The sequence below is a fragment of the Amblyraja radiata genome, chromosome 14, assembly GCF_010909765.2.
Source record: "Amblyraja radiata isolate CabotCenter1 chromosome 14, sAmbRad1.1.pri, whole genome shotgun sequence".
NCBI lineage: Eukaryota > Metazoa > Chordata > Chondrichthyes > Rajiformes > Rajidae > Amblyraja > Amblyraja radiata.
Window position 1 is genome coordinate 55830616 of NC_045969.1, and position 17030 is coordinate 55847645.

Here is a 17030-nt window from a genome sequence, read left to right on the forward strand (position 1 = left end):
ATTATTATTATTATATGTTGTAAACTTTCGTCCCACAAATCTTTCGTTATACCTAATTCATATTCCCATGTGTGTCTATATGGTTCCGTCGGTGGTACCTCGTTGTTTAGGAGGGTGTTATAAATATAAGCTATTAATTTTTCAGTGTTAGGATGCTTGTTCAAGCATTCATCAAGGATTTCTGGTTCCCTAGTCCTGTAGACTTGTGTGTTAGATTTAACATAATCTTTAATTTGTAGATATCTGAAGAAATTATTTGAGTGCAGTCCATGATTCTGTTGTAACTCCTGAAATGAAAGAAAAGTGCCTTCCCCATAAAGATGTCCAATCTTTTTAATTCCATAATTTTTCCATTGTGTGAAACCCTTATCCAAAAAGGATGGTTTGAATAAGGGATTATTTACAATGGGAAGGCATAGTGGTATATTATTCAATTTTAAAACTTTTTTAAATTGTTTCCAAATTCGTATTCCACTATGTATTATGGGGTTTTCCCTATAGGTTTTTTTGTGCAGTTTTGTAGGAGCAAATATGCTCGGTCCAATTTCAAAAGGTAAACAGCCTTTCTTTTCCATCCTTAACCAATCTGGTTGTTGATCCATTTCTTCCAGCCAGAAATTCATGTTTTTAATATGGACTGCCCAAAAATAAAACAAGAAATTTGGCAAAGCCAGACCTCCATTTATCTTTGACTTACATAAATGTTTTTTACTTATTCTATGATTCTTATAATCCCAGATAAAACTTGTAACAATGGAGTCGACTTTTTTGAAAAAAGTTTTTGGGATATATATCGGGATTAATTGAAATAGGTACAGTAGTTGCGGTAAGAAGATCATTTTTATAGCATTAATTCTACCAAGCATTGAAATGGGAAGTGTTTTCCAGTATTGAATATTCTTGTGTAGTTTATTCAGTAAGGGTGGAAAATTTAGTTTAAATAAAGAGGTATATGTCTTAGTTACATAGATTCCTAAGTATTTACATTTATCTTTAACTATTTTAAAAGGGGATTGTTGTAATGTATGTAGATTGAGTTTTGTTATTGGCATGATTTCACTTTTATTCCAATTAATTCTATATCCTGAGAACTGACCAAATTGAGTTATTAAATTTAATAGATTTGGAATACTAGTTTCTAACTTTGTAATATATATTAGTACATCATCTGCATATAAGGAAATTTTATTCCTTGTTTCTCTAGTGTTATATCTGTATATTCCTGTATGGGTTCTAACGCTTTCTGCTAGGGGTTCGATTGCAAGAGCAAATAATAGTGGGGATAGTGAACATCCTTGTCTACAACCTCTAGAGAGGTTAAATTTAGTTGATAACATTTGGTTTGTTAATATTCTAGCTGTTGGATTAGAGTAGAACAATTTAACCCATGTACAGTACTTCTCTCCCAATTGAAATTTTTCCATCACTGAAAATAAATATGGCCATTCTACCTGGTCAAATGCTTTTTCAGCATCTAACGAAATAATTGCTAGATCTGCATTAGGAATTCTATTGGAGTATATAATATTGAATAGTCTTCTCAGATTATAAAATGAATAACGTTTTGGAATAAAACCTGTTTGGTCGGGGTGTATTAATTTGTTAATCACTAAGCTCAATCTATGAGATAGAATTTGAGTTAGTATTTTCTGATCAGTATTTAAAAGGGCTATTGCTCTATATGAACCTGGGTCTTCAAGATCCTTATCTGTTTTTGGTATGAGTATGATTGTAGATTCATTTAGAGTTTCTGGGAGTTTCTGTTGAGTGTAAGCATATTTGTACAGTGTCTGTAGGCGTGGAGAAACCAGATCATAAATATTTTTATAAAATTCAGAACTTAGACCATCAGGACCTGCAGCCTTTCTGTTTTTTAAAGATTTAATTGACTCTTCGATGTCTTTTATCGTAATTTCAGCACCTAGTGATTCTCTCTCTTTCTGATCTAAACCCACAAGCTTACATTTCTGTAGAAATGTTTCCATTCCTGCTGATTGTTCTGTCATTTTAGATGAGTACAATTTTTGATAGTATTGTAAAAATCTATCATTAATATCTTTAGGCAGTGTTAGTGTTTCTCCCTTGTCTGTTCTAATTTTGTAAATTGTTTTTTCCCCGTCCAGTTTACGAAGTTGTCGCGCTAATAGTTTTTGTGGTTTATCACCAAATTCAAAATTTAATTGTTTTGTATGTTGATAAAGTTTTATAACTTGGTCTGAGTATATCTTGTACAATTTATATTTCAGTACTGCAATTTTATTGTGTTTTATCATGGATGGTGCTGCTGCATTTTCTATGTCTAATTGCCTTATTTCCATTTCCAATTTCTGTTGTTTGGCCCTATTCTCTTTGTTAAGAAATGATTGAGAAGAGATTAATGCTCCTCGCACAAATGCTTTAAATGTTTCCCAAAGAAGGGAAGCAGAGATTTCAGGGCATATTAATCTGTTTTACGAGGTATTCATTACATAACTTTTCTTTTAAGATTTGGGGATTAAGTCTCCATTGTGACTGTGTCTCAGCCATTCCGTTTAGTTTAATCATAAATGTTAGAGGAGCATGGTCTGAGATTATGATATTATGATATTGCGAGTTATAGGTAAATGGGATAAGTTTTGAGTCTACTAAAAAATAATCTATCCTTGAGTAGGTTTTATGTACTGGTGAGTAAAATGAATATTCTCGACCCGATGGGTTTTCAATTCTCCAAACATCCTTAATGTTGGTATTATTAATATATGAGTTTAGAAATTCACTTGATTGGGATTTTAGTTTTTTTTGAGTTGATGATCTATCCAAATAAGCATCCAATGTACAATTTAAGTCTCCACCGATTAGTAAGTTTTGTTGTGTACATTCCGGGATATTGTTAAGTATTCTCTTAAAAAAACAGAGGGCTATCAAAATTTGGTCCATACACATTAAGGAGAGTCACCTTCTTTGAGTATAACTCCCCTATTATTACAATATATCTGCCTTCAATATCTTCTATCGTTGATATATGTTTAAAGGGTATACCTTTACGAATTAATATTGCAACCCCTCTAGATTTATGTGAGAATGAGGAGTGGTACGCTTTAGCAATCCATTTTGCTTTCAATCTATGTTGTGCTTCCTTTTTCAGGTGTGTCTCCTGGAGAAATATTATATCTGTTTTCAATGATTTTAAATGAGCTAACACTTTGCCTCTCTTAATAGGTTCATTAATTCCCTTAACATTCCAACTACAGAATTTAATTCCTTCACCCCCAATTTTCCTATTCACGTCTGTGAGAATTTCATTGTACATATGACAATTAAACACTTCTGACTCCTGACCCACCCACAAGAGTGTTTCATTGTTATATGTGATATTCTAACTTGCTGCAGCTTCACAGTCCTGTAAACATTGTACTCATAGATAATATAAAAAAGACAAATCAATCAATTAGAAAACCTAATATTACACGTCCAACGTACTTCGTGCAACCAAGACAGTTTGTAGTTTAGTTGTGTCTGTAGTTTAGTTGTGTCTGTAGTTTAGTTGTGTGTAGATTAGTTGCGTCTGTGGGCGCGGACTCGGTGGGCTGAAGGGCCTGTTTCCGTGCTGTATCTCTAAACTGAACTAATCTAAACTGGAAACGTCATTGCAGTTAAATGTCTAGTGTTTCAAGTAACAACCTTAAGCTGAATATTAATTCTCTTAATTTTAAAAGTTTGCTCATTTGGCTTGAGTTCACGAAGGGTCAAAGTGTACGGTGCAAATATACTCTTCACCTCCACACTGGGCTATAGCGGCAGGGGGACAGCTGATTGATGTAATGTCTGAAGAAGGGTCTCGACCCGAAACGTCACCTGATCCTTTACTCCGGAGACGCTGCCTGTCCCGCTGAGTTATTCCAGCATTTTGTGTCTACCTTCAACATGTAATCGAATCTGGTCATTATTACGCTGTTGTGACATGTTGAGAGTCACCTTCCTTCACTAACGCCGACTATGCTTCAACAAGTGCAAAGGGATATCGTACAGTGTTCACCAGAATGACAGAACTGCAAATCTTGAACAATCAATGTTATGTTTAAGTCTCCGTGCAAAGCTATGAGAAATCCACTCGTGAAGTAGAACATTGAAAACACAACAACTTTATTTACTGCTACAGAGAGTTATCAGTACCAGATAGACACGGAGTGCTGGAGTAACTCAACGGGTCAGGCAGCATCTCTGGAGACAAAGGGGTCGGGACCCTTCTTCAGACGGAAGTAGCGGGTGGGGGGGGGGGAGCTGGAGATGGGACCTGTCCAGGACCAGTGAGGAGTGGCCACGTGGCCTCAGGCAGGGTGGTGCCGGGTGGGCTATCAAGACCAAGGAGATGGAACGTGGACGACTCACGCCGACACGAGACCCTGCTGCTTGTCCAACTCATCCTCTCAATGATTTCACTTATCTAGAATGATGTGAATTAAATTGATGGCACAGCAGTGCAGCTGTTTAAAACTGCTGGCCCCATCTATGTCTGCCTCTTTGTAGGGTACGTCGAACAATCCCTGTTCCAGGCATACACTGGCCCTATCCCCTGAACTCTATCACCGTTACATTGATGACTGTGGTGCTACCTCCTGCACCCATGCAGAACTCATGGACTTCATTAACTTCACTACTAATTTCCATCCTGCACTCAGATTCAATTGGACCATCTCCCTCCCCTTTCTTGATCTCACCGTCTCCATCACAGGAGATAAACTGTCAACTGACATCCATTATAAACATCCATTATAAATCCACTGACTCCCACAACTATCTGGACTATACTTCTTCCCACCCTGCTTCCTGCAAAGACTCTATCCCCTACTCCCAATTCCTCCGTCTACGCCGCATCTGCACCCAAGATGAGGTGTTCCACACCAGGACATCTGCATTGTCCTCATTTTTTAGGGAACGGGGGTTCCCCTCTTGCATCATAGATGAGGCCCTCACTAGGGTCTCCTCGATATTCCACAGCTCCGCCCTTGCTCCTCCCCCCCCAGTCACAACAGAGACAGCGACCCCCTAGTCCTCACCTTTCACCCCATCAGCCATCGCATACAACACATAATCCTCCGCCATTTTCACCACCTCCAACGGGATCCCACCACTAGCCACAGCTTCCCATCTCCACCACTTTCTGCTTTCCGCAGACACCGTTCCCTCCGCAACTCCCTGGTTAACTCATCCATTCCCACCCAAGACACCCCCTCCCCAGGTACCTTCCCCTGCAACCGCAGAAGATGCAACACCTGTCCCTACCACCTCCTCCCTCAACTCTGTCCAGGGACCCTGACAGTTTTTTCAGGTGAGGCAGAGGTTCGCTTGCACCTCCTCCAACCTCATCTACTGTATCCGCTGTCCCAGACGTGGACTCCTATATATCGGCGAGACCAAGCGCAGGCTCGGCGATCGTTTGGCTGAACACCTCCGCTCAGTTAGCCTAAACCTACCTGATCTCCCAGTTGCTAAACACGCTAACTCCCCCTCCCATTCCCACACTGACCTTTCTGTCCTGAGCCTCCTCCATTGTCAGAGTGAGGCCCAGCGCAAATTGGAGGAACAGCACCTCATATTTCGCTTGGGTAGCTTACACCCCAGCGGTATGAACATTGACTTCTCTAACTTCACGTAACCCTTGCTTTCTCTCTCTCTCCATCCCTCCCCCACCCTAGTTCTGACTAGTTTCACTGTCCTCCTGATTAATTTTACTGTTTGTCTGCCTCGTTGTCACCTTCCCCTCAGCTAACAATGAACTATTCAACATTTCCTTATCATCGTCTGCTTTGATCTGTCGTTTTCTAGTCTCTCTCGCCTGACTCTCAGTCTGAAGAAGGGTCTCGACCCAAAACGTCACCTATTCCTTCTCTCCAGAGATGGCTGCCTGTCCCACTGAGTTACTCCAGCATTTGGTGTCTCTCTTAGTTGAAGTGTATTGTCGAGTGCACAAGCCCAGTGAAGAACAGGTACAATGACAATCCATCTCGCAGCTAAATGACAGACACATCGAGTCAGACAGACAAACAAAAACAAATTATACATCATCAAATTACACATAAAACTTTAAAAGAAAGGAGAAAGACTTTAGTGCAAAAGCATCATTGGAAATAAGAGAAGTCCAGAGCATAATAAGAGGTGGGCCGTATGTTCCGTTACTGAAGTGGGATTAGGGTTTGTGCGGGTCAGCCCAAGAACCTGATGGATGTAGGAAAGTATCTGTTCCTGACCCTGGTGGTCTGGGACTTCAGGCTTCTGTACCTCGTGCCTGACGGTAACAGTGAGGAGAGGGCACAGTGGTGGGGATCCTGGATGTTAGATGCCGCTTCCGGAGGCAATGAGATAGTGCCTGCTGGCGACCTGTTGTGGCGATAGGCAAATTGAAACGGATCCAGGCCGTTCTTGAGGCAGGAGTTGAATCACCCGAAGCACTTCTCCATGGTGGATGTAAGTGCTATCAGACGGCAGTCAATGAGACAGGTCACTGTGGTCTTCTTGGGCACCGGGCGCCAGGATTACCCCACAAACAAAAGATGCATTGGCAAAAATCAACAAAACAGAATTGTTGAGCAAATAAAGGAGGTTGGAGGGCTACACTGAATGAACGAGATCGACTTTCTCTGCCGGGGGCAAGCACTGAACTGATGGGCTGAATAGCCTCCTTTGGAGATATAATAAGTGGCTGAGCTCCACTCTCAGGCCTGAAGGTTACAGGATAGTAGCTGTTGCTGAACCTAGTGGTGTGAGACCTCAGGCTTCTGTGGGACCTCAGGCCCAACGGTAGCAGTGAGCAGACGGCACTGTTTACTCTCAGGCCCTCTTGCCTGAGAATCGGATGCCTTTTGCTAGAATTACTGAATCAAAAAACCGACATAGAATTTAGATGAGAGGGGCAAGATTTAATAGGAACCCGACGGGTAACTTTTTCACACAGAGGGTGGTGGGTATATGGAACGAGCTGCCGGAGAAGGAAGTTGAGGCAGGTACTAAAACAACATTTAAAATACACGTGGACAGGGCAGGTTTGGAGATATGGGCCAAACACGCAGGTGGGACTAGCTTAGATGGGCATCTTGGTTGGCGGGGACAAGTTGGGCTGAAGGGCCTGTTTCTGTTTGACACTACTGGGTATATTCCAAATAATGTCCGCATGCCTTTACTGACAAGAGTGCTTACAGTCTACAGTAATTCAATCCAGACGACAATTTTTGAAAACAAACTTTAAAAAGTTATATGTCAGGTAAATGCGTATAATGAAACAGGGTTAGTTTGGGCTGATGCAATTCATTGTATCTCAGCAGATTTGTACTGAAGGTGCTCCTTAATTCAAATTCAAGTTTCCCATATATTGACGTGAATATCAGATGAAACAGGCTGATGTCTAATACTATGACTGAGCTGATGTCAGAGACTATGGAACTATGAACACGTTTCATTGTAAAAATGTCAGGAATCGCTTCCAATTCACAGCAATTACCCGTTACAATACAATTACACCGATCCCAGGTACATTCGTAGATTAATCAAAGGAACAGTTTACAAAGAAACCGGCAGCTGAAACGTATAGAGCGCTTACTGTCACCTTGTGACAGGCGATTTAGACAAAATATCAATTACAGTAGTATTAATTGTATTACTGGAACCTGTTAAAAACACACAACACACACACACACACACACACACACACACACACACACACAACACAACATGGAGGTTGGTTCACTTACTCTAAAGACTATTATTGGAAGGAATTATAAATGTTGCTAAAACTTGAAATAATAAATGTTGCACAGAGTCATGTCACAAACACGACCAGTTAGAGCTGGCAATGAGCTTTAAACATCTAATTAGCAAGACACTCATTGTAAAATTGAAGCTTATTCACAACAGGTGATTTAGCTGAAATGGTGTTTTCTCAGCACAAATGGGGGGCAGAGTTGTGAAATATGTATGTACAGTGTCGTTCGTTCATAAAACATACAGATGATGTACAAGATATTTTGCACAATGTGAATGCCGTCATCTCAGCAACTATGATCTTCCACGGACTGCATCTTTGCCTGCACTGCCGACTGCTTTTACACTATTTGGTCACCTAGTGTTATTAACTGTTATTACTAACTAGTATTATTAACAGTTATTACTAACTAGTATTATTACATAGAGGGAGTACAGAGAAGGTTCACCAGACTGATTCCTGGGATGGCAGGACTTTCATATGAAGAAAGACTGGATAGACTCGGTTTGTACTCGTTAGAATTTAGAAGATTGAGGGGGGATCTTATAGAAACTTACAAAATTCTTAAGGGGTTGGACAGGCTAGATGCAGGAAGATTATTCCCGATGTTGGGGAAGTCCAGAACAAGGGGTCACTGTTTAAGGATAAGGGGGAAATCTTTTAGGACCGAGATGAGAAAAACATTTTTCACACAGTGAATGGTGAATCTCTGGAATTCTCTGCCACAGAAGGTAGTTGAGGCCAGTTCATTGGCTATATTTAAGAGGGAGTTAGATGTGGCCTTTGTGGCTAAAGGGATCAGGGGGTATGGAGAGAAGGCAGGTACAGGATACTGAGTTGGATGACCAGCCATGATCATATTGAATGGCGGTGCAGGCTCGAAGGGCTGAATGGCCTACTCCTGCAACTAATTTCTATGTTTCTATGTTTCTATTAACTGTTATTACTAACTAGTAATATTAACAGTTATTACTAACTAGTATTATTAACTGTTATTACTAACTAGTATTATTATCTGGTATTACTAACTAGTATTATTAACTGTTATAACTAACTAGTATTATTAACTGTTATTACTAACTAGTATTATTAACTGTTATTTCTAACTAGTATTATTAACTTATTACTAACTAGTATTATTAACAGTTATTACTAACTAGTATTATTAACAGTTATTACTAACTAGTATTATTAACTGTTATTACTAACTAGTATTATTAACTGTTATTACTAACTAGTATTATTAACTGTTATTTACTGTAGCCTTGACTACTACATATTTCTCTGTGTGTGATTGTGTTGTATGGGCCTGCAAGCTGCAGCAAGGATGCCATTGTTCGGTTGCAGACATTTAAACACTCTTGATAGTTTCCCTCTCAGGGTCATTAGATGCAGTTGAAGGTGGTCTGTTACCAACTGGTTGCATACAACATCCACTCTGTCCACTGGAAGTCAATAAACCAGGTTTGTAAAATTAAAAGCAAACCACTTTGCCGAAGATTGACATCACATGCTGGAGTAACTCAGCGGGACAGGCAGCATCTCCCGTTGCTCTAAGAATATATAATGTTAACCCTAAAATAAAATACAACTATGATGACACTGACAGGGCAGTTATAACTTGGTTGGATCACAAATGAAATATGTATTCTTCTAACTAATATAATTGGCGCAATGAGTATTAAATTAGAATTTTACAAACCTTTAGCAGAAAAAAGGAACATATCCAATCAAGAGTGTTTAATTATCATATGTACTGAACAATTAAATCCTTGCTCATCCTACGGTAATAAATTGATTCATAATTCTGCAGAGTCCATTTTTTATCCATAAAATGAATGATAAAAACTTCAAGTGTTACGTTCTGATAAAAAGTCATTGTAATGAAATGTCGGTCCCTACACTCCGCACACTGACCTATTAGGGCATTTTGGCATTTTAAAAAATATTAATATTTGCCACATTTACTATATTTCACTTTTGACTGATTGGGTGAAAACCACTTGGTGTTTCTCCAATATTTGTTGTGTTTGTGCTTTATTATCCAGACGGGGTCCTTTCTCACACGCTGGGCTGGCGGATATCTCACCAGACTGAACTGATTGGCTAGGGCCATTAAGCTAAGCTGTGAAAAAGGTGCAGTGGACTATTCCAGCAGCCCAAACTCAGTGAGTGCTGCAACTCATCCATGCTTCCATTGAACTGTTCGGAGTTTAAGTAAAAAGAGAAACTCTTACCAGAGAGCTGGAGGTTTACAGCCAAGCAAGTCACAGCACAAATCCACTTGAACTGCATCTCACTCGTTCCTCTCTCCCCCCACCTGCCACCTCTGGTCCTCGGTGCAATGTGGCTTGTTGCCTGTGTGCTCAGGAAGTGGCGAGGGAGCTAGTGTACAGTGTGCGTGCGACATAGAACGCGTCTGTGTGTGGAGATAGACACCGTGATAACACGTTTATCAGAATTACAACTTGGCTTCATTTTGGTAAAAAATGAAAATACCTACACTGAACCAGTACAACATTCCCTGCCATAGTCCTCTTCTAAAGTCCCAATTATTTTTGTTTAAACTTGTATTCAACTGTGTGCACATAGAACATAGGAACAGGCCCTTCAGCCCACAATGTCCATGAAGCCAAAAGATAAACTGATCTCCCTGCCTGCACAGATCCTTATCCCTGCATTCTCTGCACACCCATGGGCCGATCTGAAAGTCTCTTAAACGCCACTATCATATCTGCCTCAATACTTTCACTCTATTTAGGTACATATTACCACACATTAGTCAAAGTAGAATAAATACAAACGCCTTTAGATCTTAGCATGTTTTGTACAATTTAGGAAAGTATACTTTGCAAGATAGTACTAATTTAAAATGTATATTTTAAAGTAATGCAGCATGGAAACACCATGTCCACATCAACCATCGATCACCTGTTCACACTAGTTCTGTTATCCCACTTTCTCATCCACTCCGTACATACTAGGGGGGCAATTTACAGAGGGCCAATTAACCTGCAAACATACACTTTGGAATGTGGGTGGAAACCAGAGCACCTGGAGGAAACCCACGCAGTCACAGGAAGAACATGCAAACTCCACACGGACAGCACCCAAGGTCAGGTTCGAACCAAAGCCTCTGGTGCTGTAAGGGTACGGCTCTACCAGCTGTGCCACTTTGTAAGTGGAACTTGAAATGGCCAAATACATAAAAACATAGTCAAAAGCTGTACATAAGGCTGTTAAAGTTATTAGTAGAAGGATGTAAGGATAGATGAAGATAAAAATACTCAAGAGGGTTGTGGGAATCTGGAATGTAAAGCCCATGAGGATGAGAGAGACCAAACTCTTGTCATGCTTGGGTGAGTTCGGGAAGAGGCTGTTGCCAAATGTTCAGGCTATGGATGGGAATGGTCTACATTGGTCAGGTAGGTCCCATTTGCTTGCGTTTGGCCCCTGTCCCTCCAAACATTTCCTATTCACATACCTGCCCAAATGTCTGTTAAATGTTGTTATAGTACCTGCCTCCACTACCCCACGGCTTCCAGCTCCAGTTCCCTACCTCCCAGTTCGGACCCCAACCGGACCATCGGTACCGACTGGCTATCCACCGGCATACCCAGCAATTCTCCAACCGGGCACTGAGATCCACCCTGGTCGCGATGCGCCGGCACCAACAGGACCTCACATCGACACTCCCTGTACTTCAGGCCTCACTAACCCAGACCTGCAACGGACCCCAGCTGTATTTCATCCGCCGGAAGATCCACCTCTTTAATAAAAAATTCCTGGCCTACCTTAACTCCACCAAGGACCTTAAATTATCCCGACTCCAGGCCGCTCCCGACGCCTACACTCCGCGACTCGACCGCCCGCAGACTCCGGGCCCCAACCCTGGCCCGCATCGCCTGCCCGAGTCCCGCGACGCCATCTTGGCCTCGAGGAGCGACTTCCATACGCACCGGGCCGCCGCCTTCACCGACCTCTACATCGATGCCGCCGCCGACCCTCACCTGCCTACCGATGACGCCCAGCCTCGCAGCTTCAACGGTAACTTGGACTCGCTCCCCCTCGCCGATTCCTCCGACATCGCCACCCGACCCCAACTACCCTACAACGCCGCCGGACCGGGGCTATCCCAACATGGCCGCCGCTACGCACCCGATTCATCTCGCCGCCGACCCGCCGACCATCCGCCCACCGGGACCACCCACGCATCGCCCGCGGACCCCGACTCAACCACCACTGGACTCCGACCATCGGGTCCGGTGACCCGCGCCGCTGGACTCCGACCATCGGGTCCGTTGACCCGCGCCGCTGGACTCCGACCATCGGGTCCGGTGACCCGCGCCACTCCACCCCCCTCCAGCAACCCACAGCCGTCGCCTTACCTGGAGCCTGGACTCTGCACTGGGCCTGCAGCCTTCACGCTGCTCACTCCCACTCTCCTGGACTTAACTCCACCGGGTCCTAGCGCCCGTCTGCCCAGCCGTGCTAACCTCAGTGGCTGCTCCACTGACCCTCCCCCATCACCCCCCAACCATGTCACCCCCGTTCTTCCCCACCCACCTCACAGCCCTCTCTCCCCCCCACCCCCTGACCACCCACCACCCCTCCAACACCCACAACCCCGTCCCCAGTCTACCCACCTGCCTTCCTCTGGCCCCAACTCCCACCCCTGCCGGGTGTTCACCATCCCCCCCGACCTCCCCCTCTCCCCCACCCAACGGTCTGTCCTCAGCAGAGGTCTCACCTTTGTCCCCCTCCGTCCCCATCTCAATGAGTTCCGCGCCCACCATGACTTGGAGAGCTTCTACCGTCGTCTCCGCCTCACAGCGCACTTCCATGGGAAGGAGTCCTCGCCCCCTAATGATGACCCCTTTTCCCGTCTCCAACGCACCCCCTCCTCGTGGAACCCCCCTCAGAAAGTCCCGGCTCTGGAACTCTTCATTCAGAACTGCCGCCGCGACGTCAACCGCCTCAACTTCTCCACTCCCCTGTCTCACTCCAATCTTTCCCCCTCTGAACGCACTGCCATCGAATCTCTCCGCAAAAACCCAGACTGGGTCATCAAACCAGCCGACAAGGGAGGTGCCGTGGTAGTCTGGCGCGTCGATCTCTACAAAGCTGAGGCCACGCGCCAACTCTCGGACACCTCCTCCTACTTACCCTTGGACCATGACCCCACTGACGAGCACCAGGCCACCATTTCTAGCACCATCACCGACTTCATCAATTCCCACGCCCTACCTGACCAAGCCTCCAAACTCATCGTTCCCCAGCCCCGCACGGCCCGTTTTTACCTTCTCCCCAAAATCCACAAACCCGGCTCTCCCGGCAGACCCATTGTCTCTGCGTGTTCGTGCCCCACCGAACTCATCTCCACATACCTTGACACCATCCTATCCCCCTTGGTCAAATCCCTCCCCACCTATGTTCTAGACACCTCAGACACTCTCCGCCGCCTCCACGCATTCCACTCTCTGGGCCCTCACCCCCTCATCTTCACCATGGATGTCCGGTCACTCTACACCTCCATCCCCCACCAGGATGGCCTCAAAGCCCTCCGGTTCTTCCTCGACCAGAGGAGCAACCTTTACCCAGCCACTGACACTCTCCTCCGCTTAGCGGAGTTGGTCCTCACCCTCAATAACTTTACATTTGACTCCTCCCATTTCCTCCAAACACAAGGCGTAGCTATGGGCACACGCATGGGCCCCAGCTACGCCTGCCTCTTTGTCGGGTACGTTGAACAATCCTTGTTCAATGCGTACCAGGGCCCCATCCCCGACCTCTACCTCCGCTACATTGACGACTGCTTCGGTGCCACCTCCTGCACCCACACACAACTGACTGACTTCATCCACTTCACCACCAACTTCCATCCGGCACTCCAATACACCTGGACGATTTCCGACACTTCCCTACCATTCCTTGACCTCACCATCTCCATCGCAGGGGACAGACTCCTGACCGACATACATTATAAACCCACTGACTCACATGGCTATCTGGACTACACGTCTTCCCACCCTGCCCCTTGTAAAGACTCCATCCCTTACTCCCAATTCCTCCGCCTACGCCGCATCTGTTCCCAGGATGAGACATTTCATACCAGGGCATCGGAAATGTCCTCGTTCTTCAGGGAACGGGGATTCCCCTCCGCCACCATAGATGAGGCTCACACCAGGGTCTCATCCATACCCCGCAACACTGCTCTCTCTCCCCATCCCCGCACACGCAACCAGGGCAGAGTCCCTCTGGTCCTCACCTTTCACCCCACCAGCCGTCAAATACAACACATAATCCTCCGCCATTTCCGCCACCTCCAACGTGACCCCACCACTCGCCACATCTTCCCATCTCCCCCCATGTCTGCCTTCCGCAAAGACCGCTCCCTCCGCAACTCCCTCGTCAATTCTTCCCTTCCCTCCCGCACCACCCCCTCCCCGGGCACTTTCCGTTGCAACCGCAAGAAATGCAACACCTGTCCCTTCACCTCCCCCCTCGACTCCATTCAAGGTCCCAAGCAGTCGTTCCAGGTGCGACAAAGGTTCACCTGTATCTCCTCCAACCTCATCTACTGCATCCGCTGCTCTAGATGTCAGCTAATTTACATCGGTGAGACCAAGCGTAGGTTGGGCGACCGTTTCGCCGAACACCTCCGCTCAGTCCGCCTTAACCTACATGACCTCCCGGTGGCTCAGCACTTCAACTCCCCCTCCCATTCCCAATCCGACCTCTCTGTCCTGGGTCTCCTCCATTGCCAGAGTGAGCAACAGCGGAAATTGGAGGAACAGCACCTCATATTCCGTTTGGGGTCCTTGCGCCCTTATGGCATCAACATTGAATTCCCCCAATTTGGCTAGCCTGTGCTGTCCCCTCCCCTTCCTTCACCCTCTAGCTGTCTCCTCCCACCCTCCCATCCGCCCGCCCTCCGGCTCCTCCTCTTCCCTTTTTCCTTCTTTCTTTCCCCACCCCCCATCAGTCTGAAGAAGGGTTTCGGCCCGAAACGTCGCCTATTTCCTTCGCTCCATAGATGCTGCTGCACCCGCTGAGTTCCTCCAGCAATTTTGTGTACCTCCTGTGGCAGCTTGTTCCACACACCCACGCCCTCTGTGTGATGAAATTGCCCCTTGCCTGATGAAATCACTGGGCAGCAGCAGAGGAGATCGCTGGGGCCTTGACGGAGATGTTTGCATCATCATTAGCCGCGGCTGAGCAAGTGGAAGACTGGAGGGTGGCGCGAACCTTCTCCCATTCTCCTCGCAATAGTAAATCCCATTCAATTGAATGCTTTGAGACAACTATGACATATGACATGTTTGATCCATCAACCGAATCATAGATGTGGTGGGAATGGCTGAGGCCAAGCATTGTGCTCTGCTGGACACCACTAATCACCGCGTGTCACCTCGAGAGAGAGACACATTCATTATTGCCATTTCTTGGCTGTCAACCAGTTTACTGTCGGTGCCAATACATCACCCCCCAAGACCAAACGCATTAAATCCACAAACCACCCTTTACAGCAAAGTCTCCCAAACACATCCTGACAGCCCAATCCTCAGGTCAACTACGTACGAGGCACCAGAAACTGCAGATGCTGCAACGGAGCAAAACACTATGTGGTGGAGGAACTCAACGGGTCAGGCAGTATCTGTGGAGAAAAGCAATAGGTGACATTTTGAGTTGAGACCCATCTTCAGATCTTCAGATCCTTCAGAGTCTGAAGAAGGGTCTCGACCCAAAACGTCACCCATTCCTTCTCTCCAGAGATGCTGCCTGTCCCGCTGAGTTACTCCAGCATTTTGTGTCTATGTTCGGTGTAAACCAGCATCTGCAGTTCCTTCCTAAACTAACCCACACCAGCCCAGAGTGAGCGCTGGCTTAATCAGGCCAAGCTCTTGTCCCCAGCGGGCCTCAAGAGACGAGACAGAGAAACGGCAGGTGACGAGTCGTCACCTCCCACATCCCTGCTAATGTTTGGAAAAGATCCGAGGCTTTGATCAATTGTGAGCAACACTGACAAGGCAGCCCAAAGGCCAATGCTGAAAGTTGGCAGTGAAAATCAACACAGTCGACCCCACTACATTTAAGCCTGTACCGGGAGCAAGAGGTAAATACTGCCACGTCTAGGTGTGTTGGATTTGCCAAGGTCAAACAAGGAGAATAGTGTGTGGACACGCACGCAACTCCAGGGGCTAGTGTACAAAACAAGACAAGGTGCTGGAGTAACTGCATGGGACAGGCAACATCTGTGGAGGACGTGGATAGGTGATCCTTCTTCAGACCGATTGTGTTGGGGGGGGGGGGGGGGGGGGAGAAAGCTGGAAGAGAGGAGGGAACATTCTTCAGACTAACAGTGTAAGGAGGAGAACGCTCGACAAGGGTGAGGGCAGGACAATGTCTGGCAAATGATGGATGGATACAGGTGGGGAAGGTGATGGGCAGATGGACGGACGAGACAAGAGAGTGAGGGAAGGGTAGAAGAAGTGCAAATTGTGAAGCCAGAGGAAGGAATATGGGTGGAAGTGATAGGTGGATAGAGGAGTGGGTAATGAGAGGGGATGTTGCAAGGAGTGCCTGTAGTGGAAGGTGCTTGGGAACAGAAACCCAGTCAAGGAAGTCCCATTACGTCCCTCTTCTCCTTCAGCACCGATTCCTGCCCCATAGATCTCACTCTGAACCATCGCCCGGCCTAGGCTGAGGGGTGATCACACAGAGGTGTGTAAGAGGAATCACGAGGGGAATAGACAGACTGAATTCCCCCACAGTTGGGGAATGAAGAACAAGGGGACATAGGTTTAAGGTGAGAGGAGAAAACCCACGCAGGTCATGGGGAGAATGTACATAACTCTGTACAGACAGCGCCCGTAGTCAGGATTGAACCCGGGTCTCCGACGCTGCATTCGCTGTAAGGCAGCAACTTTACCGCTGCGCCACCGTAAGCTAGGATCGCGTGGTAGTTCTCAGTTCCATAGACAAAGTCCAATGTCCGCAATAGGGGAGAGGTGAATCAGACGGTGCCCTGCTCCTATTTTTGTTTCATAATCTCTGGCGTCTCATTAAATGCCGTGTGGATGTGAATACATCACATCCATAAATTCCCCCTTTCCATTTTCTGCTCGTCACAAGCTCAAAAGTCTTCATTTGTCAAACATGGCTTTGTTTTGTAACTCTCTGCTGTCTCTCCTCTGCCCTCATGTGATCGTCATGCCAGACTAACTAACACTTACAAATGTCATTCTCTTTTATAGTAATCACCAACAATGAATGCTTGCTTAACTATTTATTT

General features: G+C 45.7%; 1 protein-coding gene across 1 annotated transcript in view; it reads right to left on the bottom strand.

Annotated features, from left to right (window-relative positions):
* The window catches only part of cd247 (CD247 molecule), a 96807-nt gene extending 86636 nt beyond the window's left edge, over positions 1 to 10171 (bottom strand). Inside the window, exon 1 of the mRNA XM_033033404.1 lies at positions 9973 to 10171. Coding sequence (XP_032889295.1) covers positions 9973 to 10030 — 58 coding nt within the window. The 5' untranslated portion in view covers positions 10031 to 10171. The remainder of the gene's footprint in view (positions 1 to 9972) is intronic.
* Positions 10172 to 17030: the final 6859 nt, after the last annotated feature.